This window comes from Aaosphaeria arxii (genome assembly GCF_010015735.1).
Source record: "Aaosphaeria arxii CBS 175.79 unplaced genomic scaffold BU24scaffold_4, whole genome shotgun sequence".
NCBI classification, from domain to species: domain Eukaryota; kingdom Fungi; phylum Ascomycota; class Dothideomycetes; order Pleosporales; genus Aaosphaeria; species Aaosphaeria arxii.
In genome coordinates, this window is record NW_022983477.1 from 3,780,788 (window position 1) to 3,798,027 (window position 17,240).

Sequence of the window (17,240 nt, forward strand, 5' to 3'; positions counted from 1 at the left end):
CCCTGACCTCACGATAAAAGTTCGTATGCAACCGAGTTATGAATTGTAGTAATCCATACACAGAGGATCTGGTCCAACTCGTAATATATGAATGCTCCAAATTTACGCCGTGTCTCTAGTCTCAGACGAATGGATGCACGCGCTGCCTGTTGTGTGCACCGAGGACCATGGTGAATCTCGAAGCTCGCTGTATTGCGCAATTAGCATCCATGCTAAAGTACAATGCCTACAGGGTACAGCCTACAACTTCGATCTATCGTATTGTGATACAACGCCATCTACTCTGTACAAAAGCCCCGTCCAACGGGATCCAAAAGTGAAAAGAGCCCCTTGCCGGTTGTCCATAGCCAATGCCACCGATAACTGATAATATGAAACATTCGGCCCCCAAACTCACACAACCTGCCTTTTTGGGGCTCAACGAAAAATAGTTATGTCCCTAGGTAACCATCATCTCAGCTTAAACTTTAAGGTGCCCACTCATCCTGGTCACATCTCACATTTAAAAACTTGTTAACCGTAAGGCTATAAGGCTGTGCAGCCATCCACTTTACCGTCAATGGATACGCCCACGGTTACTACTAATATCGCAAGTCTCTCTCGTTGGGTTGACCAGGACACTACAAAGTGTAGACGGGATATACGATTCAAAGCCGCCTCAATAAGGGGATAACGACTTCGACGGATACCTGCAATGGCTCCTGCTCCAACGAGCCATGACACCAAAGAGCAGGTACCATTGATACCCCTAAAATCCCCACAACAAACCACATCATTGCCCGCTACAGCAGCCAACTTTCTCCATCGCCACACTGCACCAAAATCCGACTCAACCGAGACCGAAGACCGACGAAATGCTTCGTATGCGGAGTTGCCCCAGAGAGACTCGGACGATCGAGATGAGCGAATGTACCCATCGAAGAATGCCTATTCCACAGTACACCGAGGTTCCCTTTCCGGAGGCGAGGGAACCAATGGAAAAGCTACCAAAGGCTTTTCATGGTTGCCATACGCCCTTCAGTGGCCATGGATGGCGCTCACGATATCATCGGGGATATCTCTATTGATTGTCGTGGTGGCATTGCACTCTTGTTCGGTAAAGTCTTCTGGATTGGCGGACGATTCAGGAGCAACTTCATTGTATTTTGGCTGGCGGTTTGCGCCAACAATGTTAGCCGTGCTATTTGTCACGATGCTCATGGTCCTTCTTGATGCAGTCAAAAGAACCGAACCCTTTGCACGTCTGTCCAGCAACACCAATTCCACAGCAGATGCAACGATACTTCGGTCTCCTGGTCCATGGTGGACCACTCTAGTGGACAGCTTTCCGCGCAAAGCAAACGATCACCACTTCAGCCCAACCATGATGTGTGCTACAATTGCTTACTTAGTCGGTCTTCTGGTTCTATCGCCGTTTTCTGCGGCATTGCTTGCACCTAAAAACGTCGCTCTATCAGAAGCAAGATCATTCAAGCGGGTACGCCTCGGTTCAGGGTCTACTGTTGAGCCCAGACTTGATACCGTAGAGTACCTCCATACTATTGGGCACATGCTCCAGAATGTCACTACCTCCCCATGGATATCGGACGAATACTCAGTCTTACCATTCTGGCCCATCGAAATTGATCGTCCTTCTGGGTCCAGATTCCCTGATCTGAGGGAGACCTGGGAGGCAGAAAGCCTAGTCTTTCAATCTGATCTTGTTTGCGAGGATCTCAAGCTGACCAGTGGCCCGTTGATGATGAATTATACGCACTATGTCGAGTATTATTTCGAAAATAAAACCCTGAACACGAACTTCACCATGAGCCAAGATTTAGTTTCCCTACTACTGGAAACCGACTCGGGCTGCAAATTTGGCTTCTCGTATCCTCGATTCGATAGCATAGACTCCTATCCCGGAAGTGTTTTCTGGACTGACGTTGCAAGGATGAACGTTGAGTCTATGAGTTCCGGATGCATATACACTAACGAATGTAAATCGGCTCAAAAGTCCCAGTTATTGAACCATACGAGCGAATGCACACCTGGCGAAGTTATGTTCATGATGACGGCTAACTCGACAAATCCAAGAACGAAGATCGCTGGCCAATTATGCCGACCGCACTTTTACGTAGCGACTTTGCCCGTCACTGTCTCCATTGACAATACTGCCACTGTATTCACCTTCGACGAAGCATCATTTCTCCAGGCCAGAAGCCCTATTGGATATGATATAGCGAACATCTCGACTTTCCAAAGCGAATTTTTGAATTCCACATGGGACGCTCACCTGAAGTCGGTTTCGAAATTTGCTCAGACGCGACCGCTACTGGGTGGTCCCGCACGTCTCCTCGCCGCCCAATATGGCTTCAACGCGTCTGAGGTACTCAGGGATACCGGGATGATAGAGAAAGCATCAAGACTCAAGCAGCGTGCTTTTGGGCAAGCACTGCTATCCTCGTTGGATGGAATATCGACAACAGCTCAAATTGACGGTCGTGTCTTCACGGTTCGGCGCCGCATAGTGGTCAACGAAGCAGTCGCACTAACCTTAGAAGTGGTTCTAGGTTCAATAGTGTGTCTCTTGGTCGTGGTCTTCTGGTTCTCTCGTTCCCATCGGCGACCTCTCGGCCTAGCAGAGGACCCGGCATTCACGAATACAGTGGCTTCTCTCATTGCTACCCAGGAAAAGACAAAGGCAATACTACAAAGCGTTCCTGGTGCCGTTTCACAACAACTCTCGACAGAGCTAAGCCACTTGAGATTCAAAGTAGCCACTGGATTGCTCCAAAATAGTGCCGATAATTCGAAGAGCGAGGAAGCCGTCCCGCACAAACATGTTGCCTCGAACATAGACTCTGAAGCACGATGGAGGCCAATGATGCTATCTACCCCCATGACTGGACTTTTGACAATTGTACTCGGAATCTTCATAGTTGCTATGGCTGTACTTTTCTATCACTCGCAGAAATATGGACTTTTCGGCTCCTTCATGACCCAAGTTACCATTGGTAACGAAGAGGATCCACTCGCCAGGTTCGCTCCGTATTCGGTCATACCGACTCTTCTCGCTGTTTTGATTGGACTGTGGTGGGGGGCATTGGAAACGGTTTTTAGGATGGCACAACCGTTCGTTGCTATGGCCGAGCGACCTACTACCAGCGCCAGAGGTAGCGGGCTTTCCTACCAGTCCTCATACTTGGCCTGGGCGGCTACAAGGGCGATCCACAGAAAACATTGGCTGCTTGGCCTCGTTTGTATTGGGGCTTCGCTATCCCAGATATGTGAGTACTGCATCTGCCTCCCATTGACTGCAACTAGCTTATAATGAAGAAGTCACTGTCACAATGTCTGCTATCTGGCAAAGAGAAACAGATCTCAAATTCGACAGTATAGAGGTGGCGCGAACACTTCAACTACGAGAAGTCCCTCATCTTAGTTCCGGAGACAGCTACAAGGGTTCAGGTTTCAAGACTATCATAGTAGGAACTACCTTTGAGAATCTAACGACAAACTGGATGTACAGTGCTACTCTCCAACTGTCGCTCAACGCGTCCGAGCCGGTGTGGAGCAAAGATGGTTGGAGCTTTGTTCCAGTCACAACCTGGAACGCAACCCACAACAATAAGAATCGAGTACGCAAGAATGGCTCAGACTCGCTTCAATCAGGATCGAAGGTTTCTGTCGATGTCCCGGCCATCCGTGCCAGAATGGATTGCTCGGCCCTCGGACAACAATTAGACCAGTCTAACTGGCTCACGAGGCAAAATATGACTGACGGCATATGGAACCAGACAGATCTTACCAAGGCCTGGAAACAGGGTTACACGATTGGTTGCAGCAGCGACCGTTACGGTTCTCCCATCAACTTCCGCCTCAATACGTCCAGTCTGGATCCTTGTGAGCCTTTGGATTGGTATACCTCTCTGCTGCCTGCTGGCTTTCCTGAAAAATGCTGTACTGGCAGTTCAGACTTGCGGCCAGGCTTTGCTTCCGTTGGTTACTGGTCTCCCATTCACCATGTACGATATGAGGATACACGGAACTTTACGATCAAATGGGTTCATGGGTCATCTCCCGAAAAGTTTCCAACAAACACGACCACCGATGTGATCGTCTGGCCAGAGCCACCGAAAATGTCGATATTGACATGTAAACCGTTGATAGAAGCAGCGAATGCTAGCATTGTACTCGATCCCTTCACCGACCGTGTGGAGAATTACACGATTAAAGACGAGCCAAAGCCTTATGCCCTGGCATGGGCGGACCACTTCAAGCAATCTAGACACCCAGACCACCCAAATAAGTACGATTATACCTACAACTACACAACCAGCTTTGGACACATATTCGTGGAATCTCTTCTGAACGCTGCGCAACTCGACATGATCGGAGGTTGTCAGGGTTCATTGGGAGGACATTACAAATGCGAAGAAAAGTCCACCGACGAGACATTCAACATCAAGAGGCCGGGTCTCAATCTCGACTACATGTCCTACGCCATGCTTTCACAGTCGGGAAACAATCCCGAAGCCCTCCTTGACCATACGGTGCTCGAAGATGCCGCGCAAAAGACGTTCACAACCTTCTTCCAGCACTTTGCAAGCAGCAACGTCAACTTGTATCAACTAGGCAATCGTGTCTTCCAGTTGCCCGACGAGACACTTCCATCAGACGTCCCTCGCCCCAGTAACGACAACACCGTCAGCGCACCCTCCAAGGCGTCTCCAATGCACGACCCAAAAGCCACCCTCACCATATCCACCGAAATCGAAACCCTCCGCATGTCCGCCTTCGCCGTGTGGACATGCATAGCGATTCTCGCCTGGCTCATCGTCACAAGCATCCTCATCCTCGTCTACAAGCACCGCTACTTCTCGCCCCTCCTCCGCGGCGTAGACACCCTCGCAGACGTAGCCATCATGCTAGCGAGCAGCGACCGCTTTCTAAGCCTTGCGCAGCAGAAAGGCGCGTCCGGGCTAAGGGCCGACAAGACGTTCCGAACGCGCCTCGGCTGGTTCCGATCCAAGGACGCGAGGCACGACGACATTCACTGGGGCATCGAGCTCGCTGACGACGGCGAGATTGAGTTCCTGCATGAGCGCGAGGCTAAGGAGATTCTGGCGGAGAAGCAGCGGCGGCGAGATGGGTCGCGGCGTCGTTCTGAGAGCGCGTTGAGTGGTGGGGACTCGATGTGAGGGTTTTATCTTTTTCTGTTTGATGATACCCAGTCAGCCACCTTAGTGATGATATATATATATATATATATATGCATATACCAAAAGCTATTGACACAAAATACAAAAGAGAAACAAAGCACATACAGACGAGAAATAATATAGAGTTAATTCATGCAATTCGTTTATATTCGTATAATTCGTTCCGTTCCGTTCCTTTCCTTTACAGCTCGTTCAGTGATGTGATTGATGATGCTATGATACGCCTACCTCATCTCATCTTTATCTTCGTTTATCATGTATGTATGCATATGCAAACGTTTTTTTGTTTAAAAGAAAAAACAAGGAAAACACACTTCCCCTCATCCGTGACGTGAGAAAAGAGACCCGAAAACCAAAAGTGACTGACTCCACTATCCCCATGGTAAACGATAGAATAGAATTAGAAAGGAACGCCAACATACACCGACCGATATCCCCATTCCCATTCCCATTCCATGTGAACGCCCACTCCCTTTCGAAACAGGATGAGACAGAAAGAAAGCGAACAAGGTCCAATCCCAAACCCACTGATGTGCTGTAATGTGAGACATACATCAGTCATCAGTCATCGTCGTCGTCAAGCAGCACCCCAACGTCATCGTCCTTCTCCTTCGCCTTGCCGCCCTCGGTGAGAATGACGACGCTGACGCAGGCGGCGTAGGCTTCGCGGATGGCGCACGCCATGCACGTCTGGTTGACGTTGGCCACGACGGCGGAGTGGCCCCTGTCGGCGCACCAGGCGCGGGCGAAGACCTCGTTGTCGGATACGCCGAGGGCCTCGATGGTCAGGACTTTCTTGACCTGCATGTGCGCGAGCTCGTCGGGCGACGAGGACTCGGGGTCATTGGGGTCGGAACTGTGGGGGGCGTTGGGGGACGAGAGGAGGGTGAGGGCCGAGGAGGCTTTCTTGGAGGGCGGGGAGGAGCGGAGGGAGGGGAGGCGGTGCGGAGAGAGGCCCGATTGGGTGGCCCAGTCGTGGATGTCGACGAGGCCTGAGTCGATCTTTATGGCGGTGTATTGGAAGTCGTAGAAGAGGACTGCGGGGTTGGGTTTAGTTTTATTGTTCTGCTGTTGGGTTTATTTGGGGAGGTGGAGAGACGTACCGTGAGGACCCTGGTGGCAGGGGAACGCATTGATGAATTCGACATCGTACTTCAGCTTCATGGGCCAGCTCTCGCCGCCGCAAGCGAACCAGATCGCGGCATCGAAGAGCAAGGGAGCACCGGGGCCCTGACGGCTCGTTGGTTGTTCCTTGGTGGGCACGAAGCTCAGCTTCTCCATGCGGATCAGGTCTGTTACGTCTTCTGTGTCTGGGATGGGGACCTCGTAGTCGGCGATCGGATATGCGACGTCTTCGGGTCCCAGAGGATTGGTCCGTATGTCCATGCTCTCTACGTCCTTGGGGAGGAGCCGCGGATCCAGGCTTTGGTACTGCCGGAGGCGGACACATTCGGTGCGCTTCAGATCTGGCGTGTAGATGCAGGGGCCGATCCAGCCTGCTATCTGTTGGACGCCGCGGGCGGCGCCTAGAACCTTTCCCACGATGGATTGCGAGGACCAGTAGGTGTTTGCTCGATATTGGAATCCTGTCGCGGGCTGCATGTGGGTCAGGTATTTGAGGGCATCCCCAGTGTCTCGGTCGCAATCGATCAGACTGTTCATGATGAGCCAGGGCAGTGTCCTGCCTGGAAGGACGAGGCCTGAGAACCAGGACATTGCGTCGGCGGAGCGGTCCTCGAGCGGCTTCTCGTGTCTGTCGAGCTCCTCTAGCACGTATTCGATCTCGTCCATGTTGGGCCACTTCAGGACCTCGGCGAAGTGGTGGAGCGCATCCTTTTGCCGCTTCTTGCTCTTCATGTCAAAGCTGAATGTGCTCTGGCCCGGCGACGTGCGTGATTTCGTCACCGTCATGTGCTCTAGCCATCTCTGCGCGACGGCTAAGTTCCAGGCGATGGGTGGAGGGAGCTGTAGCATTAGTTTCCGTTTGGCCTTCTCCGAGTGCTTGTTCGAATGAATCCGGAGGTAGAGCTCGACGGAGAGCAACAGTTGGTGGAGGAATTCCTGCTTCTTTTGCTGATCCGGGGAATCGAAGAACTTGGCCACGACCTGGTTCTTTGGATTGGAGAAATCTATCCACATTGGATGCGTCAGGACTGCGATGAGGTCGGAAATCTGCTGTTCCATTCCGAAGTGCGCCTTCGTACTATATCGGTCCGGATCCTCTATGAGCGTGCTGTAGAGATATCGGTACAGCTCGTCGGGGTTCTGTGACACCAAACGTTAGGTCAAATGGTCCAAATAATGTAGCAAGAAATCAATCACACGGTCAAGCGCAAGGGGTCTCGACTGACTTCATCAAGGCCACTTTCGAGCTGCTGCAGGCGGTCCAGGATCTGCAGCAGCTTCAGCTTCCGCGGCTTCACTTCGCCCGCAAACTTCGTCGGGGGATCGCTGCTCCCGGCCTTGCTGACCCAGTAGTTGAACGTTATCGTGCCTGCACTCTTGCCGAACGCATATCCCATACAAGGCTGGTCGAGCGAAAGCCATGGGAATTGGCTCTCGGCGGCCCCCGTCAGGTTCAGTGAGATGTCCTTGTACGCAGCGTGTTTGAAGGTCGCTCGATCCGTCCGACCCTGATGCTCGGAGCTCATGACGGCATAGTAGCGGTTATAACCCGGCGGGGCATTCGTGATCTCATCCCAGTATCCCTTAAAGGTAGATGCGCCCGCACAAATCAAGTCGTCTGCCTGCTTCTGATTCAGTTCACCATCCAGGCGGAAGTAGTTCGGCGGCCAGCGTCTCAATTTCCGGAACTCCTCGAGCGGCGTGGGCTGTGAGTAGGAATCCGCTCGTCGCGTGACTCCGCGATACGGTAGCATGATCTCGCCGCCGCTCGACGTGGGGCGTTGCGGGCTGGGGCGTGGTTGCGAGCCATGGCGGGTAATCTTTGTGCGGGTGGTTACGGGGGTGGTCCTCGTCTTGTGGGGTTTTGGCAATTGCGCCTGCTGCTCCATTGATTGCTCTTGTCAGTTCGTGGCGTTGTGTTGCGTTGCGGGGGGAAGCGTGTCCGGGGAGGTTTGTTGACGTCGGAGGGGACAAAGGGAAAGGAAGGGCTGCGCGTACCTCTATGGCTGCCGGCGCTGGATGTAGATGGGGCCAATTCCCATCGTTCTGGTGCTGGTGCCGGTTGAGGGGTTCCCAACGGGCAATCTCCGAGTTCATGTCTCTATAATCATACCGGTCGTGGACGAAACTGGATGTTGTTGTCATATTAGCGATGTGAGCAACATGAGGGGCAGACTGCGCGCGGAGTGTAGAGCGCGAACAGCAAGCGCCGATGTGTGCAACGTTTGGGGACCGCCGGTGGATCTTGGAAGCAAGACCAGGTGGGTATATTGTACGAGGAAACTCGGGCAACGGCGTGGGGCATCTTTTGAATGAAGCGGACGACACAGTCGAGGGGGAGGAGCGCAACTCACTTTCATGATACTTGACGCTGGAGCCGCCGATGAGATGGGCAACCACGTGCGCTTTGGGGATGGTGTTGAGAGGATGTCTGTTCTAGTCCGGATTGGCAACGACCACGGGTAGAGATGGCTCACACGACCTTTGGAGTGTGTGATAGAGTAGTCTGTAGTGAAGACGGCTTTCCCAAGTTCAATCCACAGGCGCGGAGGGGTCGTGGGGGTGGAGTATTAGTGTAGAGTGGAGACTCAGAAGAGAATAGAGGGATACAATAGAGGGACTGAGAGTTGGAAGCGATGCGATGCGATTCCCAGAGGCCCAAAGGTGGGATCGCTCGGTGATCATGGCTGGCGCATCCTCCACCATAAGTTGCTATGATGGAGTCATGGACCACCGACGTCTCCCATGCTCTCCCTACAACTTGGGAGCTGGCCCTGATCGCTGCTGTCCGGCTTGCGACCTGCAGGGCGTTGATTTCTCGAAGAACGCATAGAATTAGCCAGAGAAAGTGGTAAGACTGTCTTCAGTTACTCTTCGTGAAAGACGTGGACGTCCGGATAACCCAGACTTGCTCTTTAGCGGGGGAGGGGTTGGTTTGTTTATCGTCAGGCCTGCATGGATATGATTTGTCCAGCACATCAACGCTGGGAAGCACTCGCAGCATTCGAAGCACTCAAGAGCACATCTTCCAAGGGGGCTGTAATATCTAGTCCGATTCCAATTGTCACGTTGCTAGGGACATGTACCCAATCATTACCAATATACCACTTTCAGACCACCATGCGTGCCCCTCTCCTGCACTCTACATACAATACATGCCTTAGTTACTATGTACTGCGTCTCCTGCAATGCTGCCGATAGGTGTGCAGTGTGGATCCTACCACAACAGAAGCAATCCTATCCCTATGAACACTCGAATGATATTGCTCGGAATGATGCAACCACATCCGCACCAACGCCAAAACTATGCATATGCCCAAGACATGGCCGTAAGCAGCCAGAAGGAAAAATACTCCCAACACCAGAACCTGACGATGTTGCTTGATGCGGTTCCATCAGGCCGCAACCCATCCCCAAACGCCCTGCTGAACGCCTGTCTTCTATACAATCCGCATCGTCATAACTGCATGACAACGACTAATGAGAGGCTGCGGTCGTGAACGACACGTGGAGCCTCGAGTCATTCGCCGACGAAGGTCTGTTTGAACAATGTTCCTCTCTACGCCTTCCACCTTATTGGTGTTTGGCTATCTAGGACTTTCGCCAACGCATCAACTCTGTGCACGTTGAAGAGTATCCGTATGCTACAGGAATGGCGGAATTTGATATAGATATACCACGTAGCAGCATGTTATCAAAAGCTTCTATCGGACATTGCTCTTGCACCACTGAGCTGAGTGCTGGTGTTGGTGCCAGTGCTGCACTTTGATGACTGAGCTCGCAATGTTGTGAAGTCAAGCAAATCCAACATTGAGACTGCTATTGCTTTCTCCGACAGGCTGCAGAGGTTGCTCAATACCACAGCTTGGTCTCTGGACTATATCTGAACACCTTTGGCAGGTGAGTCTTCTGCAAGCTAGCCCCTCGTTGAACATGTGGGCAGCGGACTCGGTGCCGGCGCCGTATTGTATGCAGGGATAATTATTTGTCGATCTCTCGTGTTTCTTCCGGGATTAAGCTGGGTTCAATGGATCTGCAACCTTCGAACCGTCCGAAGGGAGGTTTGTTTGTTGTTGACTCGGTAAAGTCGGACTGCTCGCTGGCGAACTTTCTGATTCCTTCTCCATCACGTATCCTTCTCCTCTCTCGACTAGCCCTTTGTAATAATCCACCAGAGTCTCGGGTTTTGGGACTATGCGCCAATCGAGCTTCCGGAGGAACTCCAATTCGAGCAAAGCGAGTTCTCGTAGACTGACGCCTCCCACCTTCGCATATAGACTGTTGGTCCAAAAGCTGTCGCTGAGCCCTTTGGCAGCCACGGTAGCGGCGGTGATCAAGAAGCGATGAACCGTAAGGCTGCTGATGGTGAAGGCGGGGTACATGGTACAGAGTTTATCGACATAGAACACCATTGAGAGCAAAATCGGAGGGGAAAGAGTCGCATGTGCAATGAGACGGAAGAGATAATCGCGGACGGAGATGCCTGGGGGAGCCCTGCATAGGTCGCATGGTTAGCGTCATGTCTGGGGAAAAAATGCATGCTTGACATTTTGCTATACTAACCTTGAATGAAACCTGGTGAGCTGCCCATCGCGAAGCGGAAAGCCGTCATTTAGGCGGACCAGTTCCATTAACATATCCGATATCAAAATACCCAAATCCTTGACATCGCAGGTTTCGTACTTCAGTGGCATGACCTTCACATTAGGATTTTGAGGCCGTGACCTCTTAGCAGGGGACAATGGCGTCTCGACACCTCGTTCCGGCTCGTCCTGCGCATCATCCGACAAGTCATTCGATCTGGGGATTTCCTTTGGTGTTTTCCTAGCGGATCGACTCGTCTGCTGTTGCTGTTGTTGCGGGGTAGCTGGGGGCTGCGGATCTATCCGCAATTGAGGCTCTGGGGGCTCCGTGACTTCGGCTTGCGCAGAGGAAGCCCTCTGCTCAGCGGTTGCGGGGATAATCTCGGCTTGCGTTCGCGGAGAGGGGACAGAAGTGGGCGCAGCGGGCAAATCTATGGCGGGAAGCTTTTGGGCAGCTTGCGGCCGATATGTAGGTGGGTAATCGGGAGGTGTATATTGGGTGCCGGAGTCTGTATATTCGTATTCCCTCTTCCTTATTCTCGGCGATCGGGTCAAGATGTGGACGGAGGCTACGGAATTGTTATTGGTGTTATTGGTGTTGTTTTGTTGTTGCTGATCGGAGCGCCTTGGTGAGGATGCCGTCACCTGGGGCAGGAAGCGCGGAGAGGGAGCGGTAATTGAAGACGAGGTACGGCGCGAGGCATGGTACGAGCGAGCGTGTGTGTGAAAGGTGGCGGAAGGAGACGAAGGCGCAGAGATTGTGGGAGAGGATGTGAGCATGGCGAGGAGGGAGGAGGAGCGCACACGCAGGCAGGGTATAGAGCGGTGGTGGTAGAGGAGGATGCGGTGGTGGTGGAGTTGCGGGAACGAAAGCGAGAGGAGCAGTAGAGTTGAGTTAGAGTACAAGTAGTAGAGTACGGTACCGTAGCGAGTCGTGGGTCGTCGGAAGAGGAAGTTGACGATAAAAGGACTAGTGGCAAGCCCAGTCGAGAAGAGCCCCAGTGTTGGTTGTTGGCATAGCAGAATGCAGGGCGCAAGGACGAAGACGAAGAGAGCAAGAAGAGACGAGAGGAGGATAGGTCATTTGATGTGGGATGTGGTCTGTGGTCAAGAGAGGCGAAGGTGGAGAAAAAGAGGAAGAGGAAGAGGAAGAGGAAGAAGAGGATGGTGATGGTTAGTAGAGGAGGAAGTATGGAGTAACGGCGGTGGTGATGGATGAGTGTACATAAGTGAGAGGAGGATGCGAGAAAGAAGTAGTAGTTATTAGTGTAGTAATTGTAATAATAGTACAGTGGTAGTGGTATTAGTCGTGGTGATGGTGGTAGTGGTAGTGGTGGTAATGAATGAATGAAGGTACACAGACACAGGATGGGCTTTTCTTCCGAAAGTGGGTTGTGCACTTTGTTCGTCAATGATGGAGGATTTGCTTTCCCCGTGTTACATTCCCCTCCTGTCATTGGTCAACTCCCTCGCACCTATAGAACGAACCTGACTGTATCTTCATCTACACCTACACTGTATCTTTGGTACTTATGTCCTGGTATGAATATCTATTGACTACATGTACCTATCTATGTACCCTTCCAAAAGTGACAGTCCCACCCCCTTACCTCTTTCTACCTACTGTGTAACTATCTACACCTCCACCTCCGCATCCACTTCCACTCCCAGTGACACTATGGCAGATTACCTGCCTTACTCGTCCCTCTACTCTCGTGGGTCTCCTCCACAGTGCAAACCCCAAACACGATAGATACGTATAGGCAAACGACGATAAAGGAAGAGAAGAGAGAAGAAAAAATCAGTCTACCTCTTTCCCCCCCCCCCACCAAACCCCGGCTAGTGCTGTGTTTGTGCCCATCTGGGTGTCTCGGAGGGGTTCGAAAGGAAACGATAGCCCAACTTGCATTGACTGACACACGCATAAAAGACGAATTCTCCGAAGAGATTTTCACGGCCACTTATCCCGGATCTCGTCGCCTTGTATTGGTCTTACTGTGCAGTTACTCCGTACACTAATTGGTTAATGTTACTGGCTGTATCCATCCGTCCCTCGCATCTGTCGTCGAACATGTCGACTACTCTTTTATAGCATACATACGTTCACTAATCCAACATTGCTTTTAGTAGCTATGGCGAGCGCATATCCAAATGTAAATGCACATCCAAAGCCGTGTAGGTAGCCTGGGCTATGTAGACACATACATTCGTACCTAGTGACTCGACCGGCTGATTCATTGCCTCCTTGGCTTTCATCTCAGGCTGCTCCAGGCTCGCTCGCTCGGCCATACTACTGTATAATTAGGTAGAATCAAATCACGACATCCCGCCGGTCAGTCCAATTTCATCTCGACCAACCTGCGTGTTGCCTATTTTCGCCATCTTTGCCATCGTCACCATCTTCCCCCATTATTCCTACTCATGGTCCCAATCGGAACGGACGGCCCGACCAATTGCATCCTTCCAATCACGAACCATTAACTACTCGTAGTATTTACTGCTACACTCGTTACACAAGTCCTCGTCTTCTTTTTCATCAATGAACTAATCACTGTCGCTATCACTACGAGTACCACCATTATTGCAATAGGCCGGAGAACTTGTTCCATTTACTCCGTATTGTCGGCACGTATTCGCCAGTCGATATCACGTTCAGAGCCTAGCGCAGGCCTTAGTATGATCCCCTTTGTTGTCCACTGTCAACCTAGGCCTCGCGGAGTCGTGGGCATCTTGGGACAATTACAATACGAGTAATTAATGAGCTGTATCGATGTATGTAGTTACCTACGAGTATTTGTTCGTACATGCCTAGTACATACTGGTATTTAACTCCCCACCTTACTACTACTGTATCGCTAACAGCGCCAATGACGACAGTGCACAACCACCCAATGGATACGAATAGATAGGATACATAGTGCTTCACCAAGATAAACACCACCACCGAAGACAATGTATGCCTGGACAATCACCATGTTGAATCTATATTTCTCTCCACTACAAGACCAACTTTCCGACCTGGAACTATATCATGATCACCACCACCGTACCGCCTTCCAGTACACTCTTGTCACACGTGCGAACATACTGTGTATGAGTAGAAAGCTCGTATTACCCCGTGGTGGCTGGCTCATAACCTCATACCATAACGCCATCGGATGAGGGAATGATAATGAAATATGATAAGAAGAAGAGCATTACTATCTATTTACAAAGGTATTCGAGGGCAAAAACAAGGTTGCAATCCCCGCCCCCAAACTATACATACGTGCATCCATCTTCGTCTGAACTCGACCTCACAGTTTCCACTCTTCCCCTACCGAGCATGTAGATACGGAGTAAGTACTCAAAGTATCTACCTCGTACAAAACCCAAACCTTACTGTGTACAGATCAAAACGACACGAAGAGGTCCATCATCCGCATTCCCCTAGCGCCAACCACCAACCACCTCCTTCTCTACCATCCAATCTCCATCCGAATCAAACACCCACGTGTGCGCTAAATATCCCATCTCGTCTCCCACAAGTTACAACGGTCCGATGCACTAGCACAAACAGTAAGAGAACACCTGACAACCCCAATCTTTCTCAACCGCATCTCGGTGGAGATCTGAAATCGTCTGTCCCCATATCTCCCTGTCTGCCTGTCTGGATTCGTGCCAACGTGGCAGGGTAACTACCGTTATTGGAAGGGCACATGGATTACCTCGTCGTAGCCTAATTGCACCATCTGCAACTACTGCTACGAGTTCTTCCTTCGTCCTTTCCTGGACCAAACTCTCTTGAGCAAATCAAGTCTCCTTCTGATCATTTCCGTCTCGCCTCACTGCTGGACGACCTATCCTGCTTCTTTTCTAAACTCTCATACTGACTCTCTTCCCCCTAGTTCTGCCCCGGTGGCCTCACTGGTGCTTCCAATTCAGCAGTGATGTGCTGCTGGACAGGTCGAGGTTCTGGGCTGTGCATCTCCACTGGTGCGTATTGGTGCTGAGGCTTATTATCTGCTGGTCTAAATCGCCGTTCGTTAGCATCTGATATAATCGACGTCTAGTGTTTTACCGCTATCTCTGATCCATAGTAAGGGGTGGGGCTCTACTCACTGTTGTCCTGGGGACATCGCCATCGACATGTGTCCCATCTGCGGACTTGTCCATCCCGACGGATGAGAGTCGGTAGCGTGGTGTTGGCCATACGCCGGCAGCCCGCCGTACTCTGAAAACCTCTGTTGCTGATGCTGTTGCTGTTGCATTGGCGAGAAAGGGCCATTGTACGGCGATCCAGGCATATCAGGGAGGCCTGCGCCGCCGCCTTCGACCCTGTTCACCGTTGCCTCCTTGTTCCTCAGAACCTCCTTGAGCGACTTCGCCCGCCCAACGAAGAAGAACAACGCGGCGGCAACGACTAGAAAGACGACTCCTCCAACAGCGATTCCTGCAATTGCTCCACCGGACAATTTGTGCCCATGGGGTTGCTCGTGGTTGCTGTTTGGCGTCCCTGTCTCTCCTGGCGTATGCAAGCTCACCGTGCCTTCACGTGGGATGTCCTCGTTGGGCCTGACCATGAAATCCGCATCCGCAGCAGCCTTGATTTGAGCTGCCAATGTTTGCGTCCCGTTCGGGTTGATCACTCCTACCATCTGCTCACTGCAACACCAGACTGTTAGCTTACGTTCTCAATCGCATCAATGCTAACTCGTTGCGACTACTATGCCACGCCATGCAACGCCGTTCCATAGTGTAGGGCTACTACAACAACCAACAGGAGACAGCGATATGGCACAACATGGCCTCGCACCCTCCTATAACAGGATAGAATGATAGTTGATTACGTACTTGATGCATGAACCAGGCGCGCCGCAATAGTAAAAGATCGGCTCCGTGGAGTTGATGGTGAGATTCCATATCTTCGGCTATTCATTTTCTTCACGTCAGCTGTTGTTCCTTTTCTTCAAAGTCTGGATCAGAAAGAACTCTTGCTTGATTCTTCTTTCCAAGATTCTCAACGGCGTATACGGCGACTTACATTATTGACGTCCGTTAGGTTCTGCCAGTCGGACCAGAATCCGACCTTACCATTCCCAGTGTACTCGTAGGGAACACAAGCACTTCCAAACTCGGCCCTAGCCACGGAGTGGTCAAGAGGGTAGAACTCAAAGGTCACTTGAGAAGAAAAGAGTTAGTCTGGTCGCTGGGCAATTCGTCAATAATAGGGGATGATGGGGGAAAACATACCAACATCGCCCTCCTTTACATCCTTCAACTCTTGAGGCTCGAACCTGAAGTTGTTCCTCCCAACGACGACCGTGTGAACACCATTATTCGAACTCGAACTCGAACTCGTTAACGCCGACGGAAATGGGGTCACTAATGATTCCAACGATGACAATGTCGGTGTCTCTGTTACTGCCGACGTCAATTCTGACGGGCGTGGTGCAACTGCGCTGGTGATGAACTGAGCTCGAGCGGCGCCGACGAGGAAGTGTGCGATTGATATCGACACGAATCGGACCATATTGATCTCTGCGATGTGCCTTCCGTCGAATTACTATTACTGGGCCCGGATGATGCAATTCCCTTTTCCGTTCTCCAGAAAGTATTCCTTAAGGGCCGATAAGTCGAAGCCAACAATGATATTTCGTTTCGTTTCGTTTCAAGTCTTCGGGTCGGGAAAGTCGAAGAGGAAGAACCAAACCAAATTGGAAGCAGTCACCAAAGAACCATGAAAGGAAATATACGTGTGAGCGAGAGAGGAAATAGAAAGAAATGGAGACCACAGGCGGATCAGGAAATCATCCAACTAAATCACATACCTACATACCATGGTCCCCCAAAATCTCACCCGCACTGTACGCATGGATGCATGCGCATCCTGGAATAAACTCTTTTCTCCCAAAGGCCAGCAAAGCAAGCACCAGATGGTCCACCTCCCGTAATGGTAGCAAGTCCAAGGCAATGGTATCGCCCGTGCATGTGCGGTTGCGGCGAAGGATCCCTGGATCCTGAAATGCCACCACAGTACACAACGCCAGACATCATGTCAGCCCTAGGCCGCCAAAAGGCATTGCACCACGGTGCCACCCCTGCCGTTGCATCCGTCCTGCGCGCTGCACATAAACACAGCCCAATCCATACCTGGCATACCATAAATAAAAACCCCCGCATCTCGAGAGACTCGACAACACCAACAGATAAATGCCGTGAATAAACATTAATCCCGGAGAAGGCAAACGGTCTTTTCGCCTTGCAGGTCTTGAGGTGGTATGGCAAATCTTACATTTAGATCCTCGTACATTCTCATATATCTATCCCAAACGTCGTACCTTCTGTACTG

At 51.3% G+C, this 17,240-nt stretch overlaps 5 protein-coding genes across 5 annotated transcripts; 2 read left to right on the plus strand and 3 right to left on the minus strand.

Annotated features, from left to right (window-relative positions):
• Positions 1-507: 507 nt before the first annotated feature.
• BU24DRAFT_205296 (uncharacterized protein) lies at positions 508-5,526 on the plus strand. Its single transcript, XM_033521867.1, has 2 exons — positions 508-3,266; positions 3,319-5,526. Exons 1-2 carry the CDS (start codon positions 695-697, stop codon positions 5,178-5,180), a joined length of 4,434 nt encoding a protein of 1,477 aa, XP_033384908.1. The 5' UTR covers positions 508-694; the 3' UTR covers positions 5,181-5,526.
• BU24DRAFT_481206 (uncharacterized protein) lies at positions 5,312-8,215 on the minus strand (the record flags this gene model as incomplete). The annotated part of the gene is made up of 3 exons (XM_033533157.1): positions 5,312-6,238; positions 6,305-7,466; positions 7,553-8,215. 3 exons carry the CDS (start codon positions 8,213-8,215, stop codon positions 5,763-5,765), a joined length of 2,301 nt encoding a protein of 766 aa, XP_033384909.1. The 3' UTR covers positions 5,312-5,762.
• A 1,867-nt stretch (positions 8,216-10,082) lies between these two features.
• BU24DRAFT_205165 (cyclin-domain-containing protein) lies at positions 10,083-12,137 on the minus strand. Its single transcript, XM_033521866.1, has 2 exons — positions 10,890-12,137; positions 10,083-10,820 (listed from the first exon to the last, which is right to left on the minus strand). Exons 1-2 carry the CDS (start codon positions 11,687-11,689, stop codon positions 10,340-10,342), a joined length of 1,281 nt encoding a protein of 426 aa, XP_033384910.1. The 5' UTR covers positions 11,690-12,137; the 3' UTR covers positions 10,083-10,339.
• A 1,849-nt stretch (positions 12,138-13,986) lies between these two features.
• Positions 13,987-14,928, plus strand: BU24DRAFT_205398 (uncharacterized protein). Its single transcript, XM_033521868.1, has one exon. The coding sequence runs from the start codon at positions 14,089-14,091 to the stop codon at positions 14,584-14,586; it is 498 nt and encodes a 165-aa protein (XP_033384911.1). The 5' UTR covers positions 13,987-14,088; the 3' UTR covers positions 14,587-14,928.
• Positions 14,793-16,688, minus strand: BU24DRAFT_481210 (uncharacterized protein; the record flags this gene model as incomplete). Its single annotated transcript, XM_033533158.1, has 5 exons — positions 16,142-16,688; positions 15,933-16,069; positions 15,743-15,813; positions 15,011-15,553; positions 14,793-14,919 (listed from the first exon to the last, which is right to left on the minus strand). The coding sequence occupies exons 1-5, from the start codon at positions 16,419-16,421 to the stop codon at positions 14,793-14,795; spliced, it is 1,158 nt and encodes a 385-aa protein (XP_033384912.1). The 5' UTR covers positions 16,422-16,688.
• Between the last annotated feature and the right edge of the window lie 552 nt (positions 16,689-17,240).

What these genes read in the sequence shown, in the direction of transcription:
- BU24DRAFT_205165 (XM_033521866.1), bottom strand. Translation starts at nt 11,689, where the DNA reads ATGCTCACATCCTCTCCCACAATCTCTGCGCCTTCGTCTCCTTCCGCC. An exon ending in CTCACCAGGTTTCATTCAAG is followed by an intron (nt 10,821 to 10,889) that starts GTTAGTATAGCA and finishes CGACCTATGCAG; the next exon opens with GGCTCCCCCAGGCATCTCCG.
- BU24DRAFT_205296 (XM_033521867.1), top strand. Translation starts at nt 695, where the DNA reads ATGGCTCCTGCTCCAACGAGCCATGACACCAAAGAGCAGGTACCATTG. An exon ending in GGCTTCGCTATCCCAGATAT is followed by an intron (nt 3,267 to 3,318) that starts GTGAGTACTGCA and finishes ATAATGAAGAAG; the next exon opens with TCACTGTCACAATGTCTGCT.
- BU24DRAFT_205398 (XM_033521868.1), top strand. Translation starts at nt 14,089, where the DNA reads ATGATAAGAAGAAGAGCATTACTATCTATTTACAAAGGTATTCGAGGG.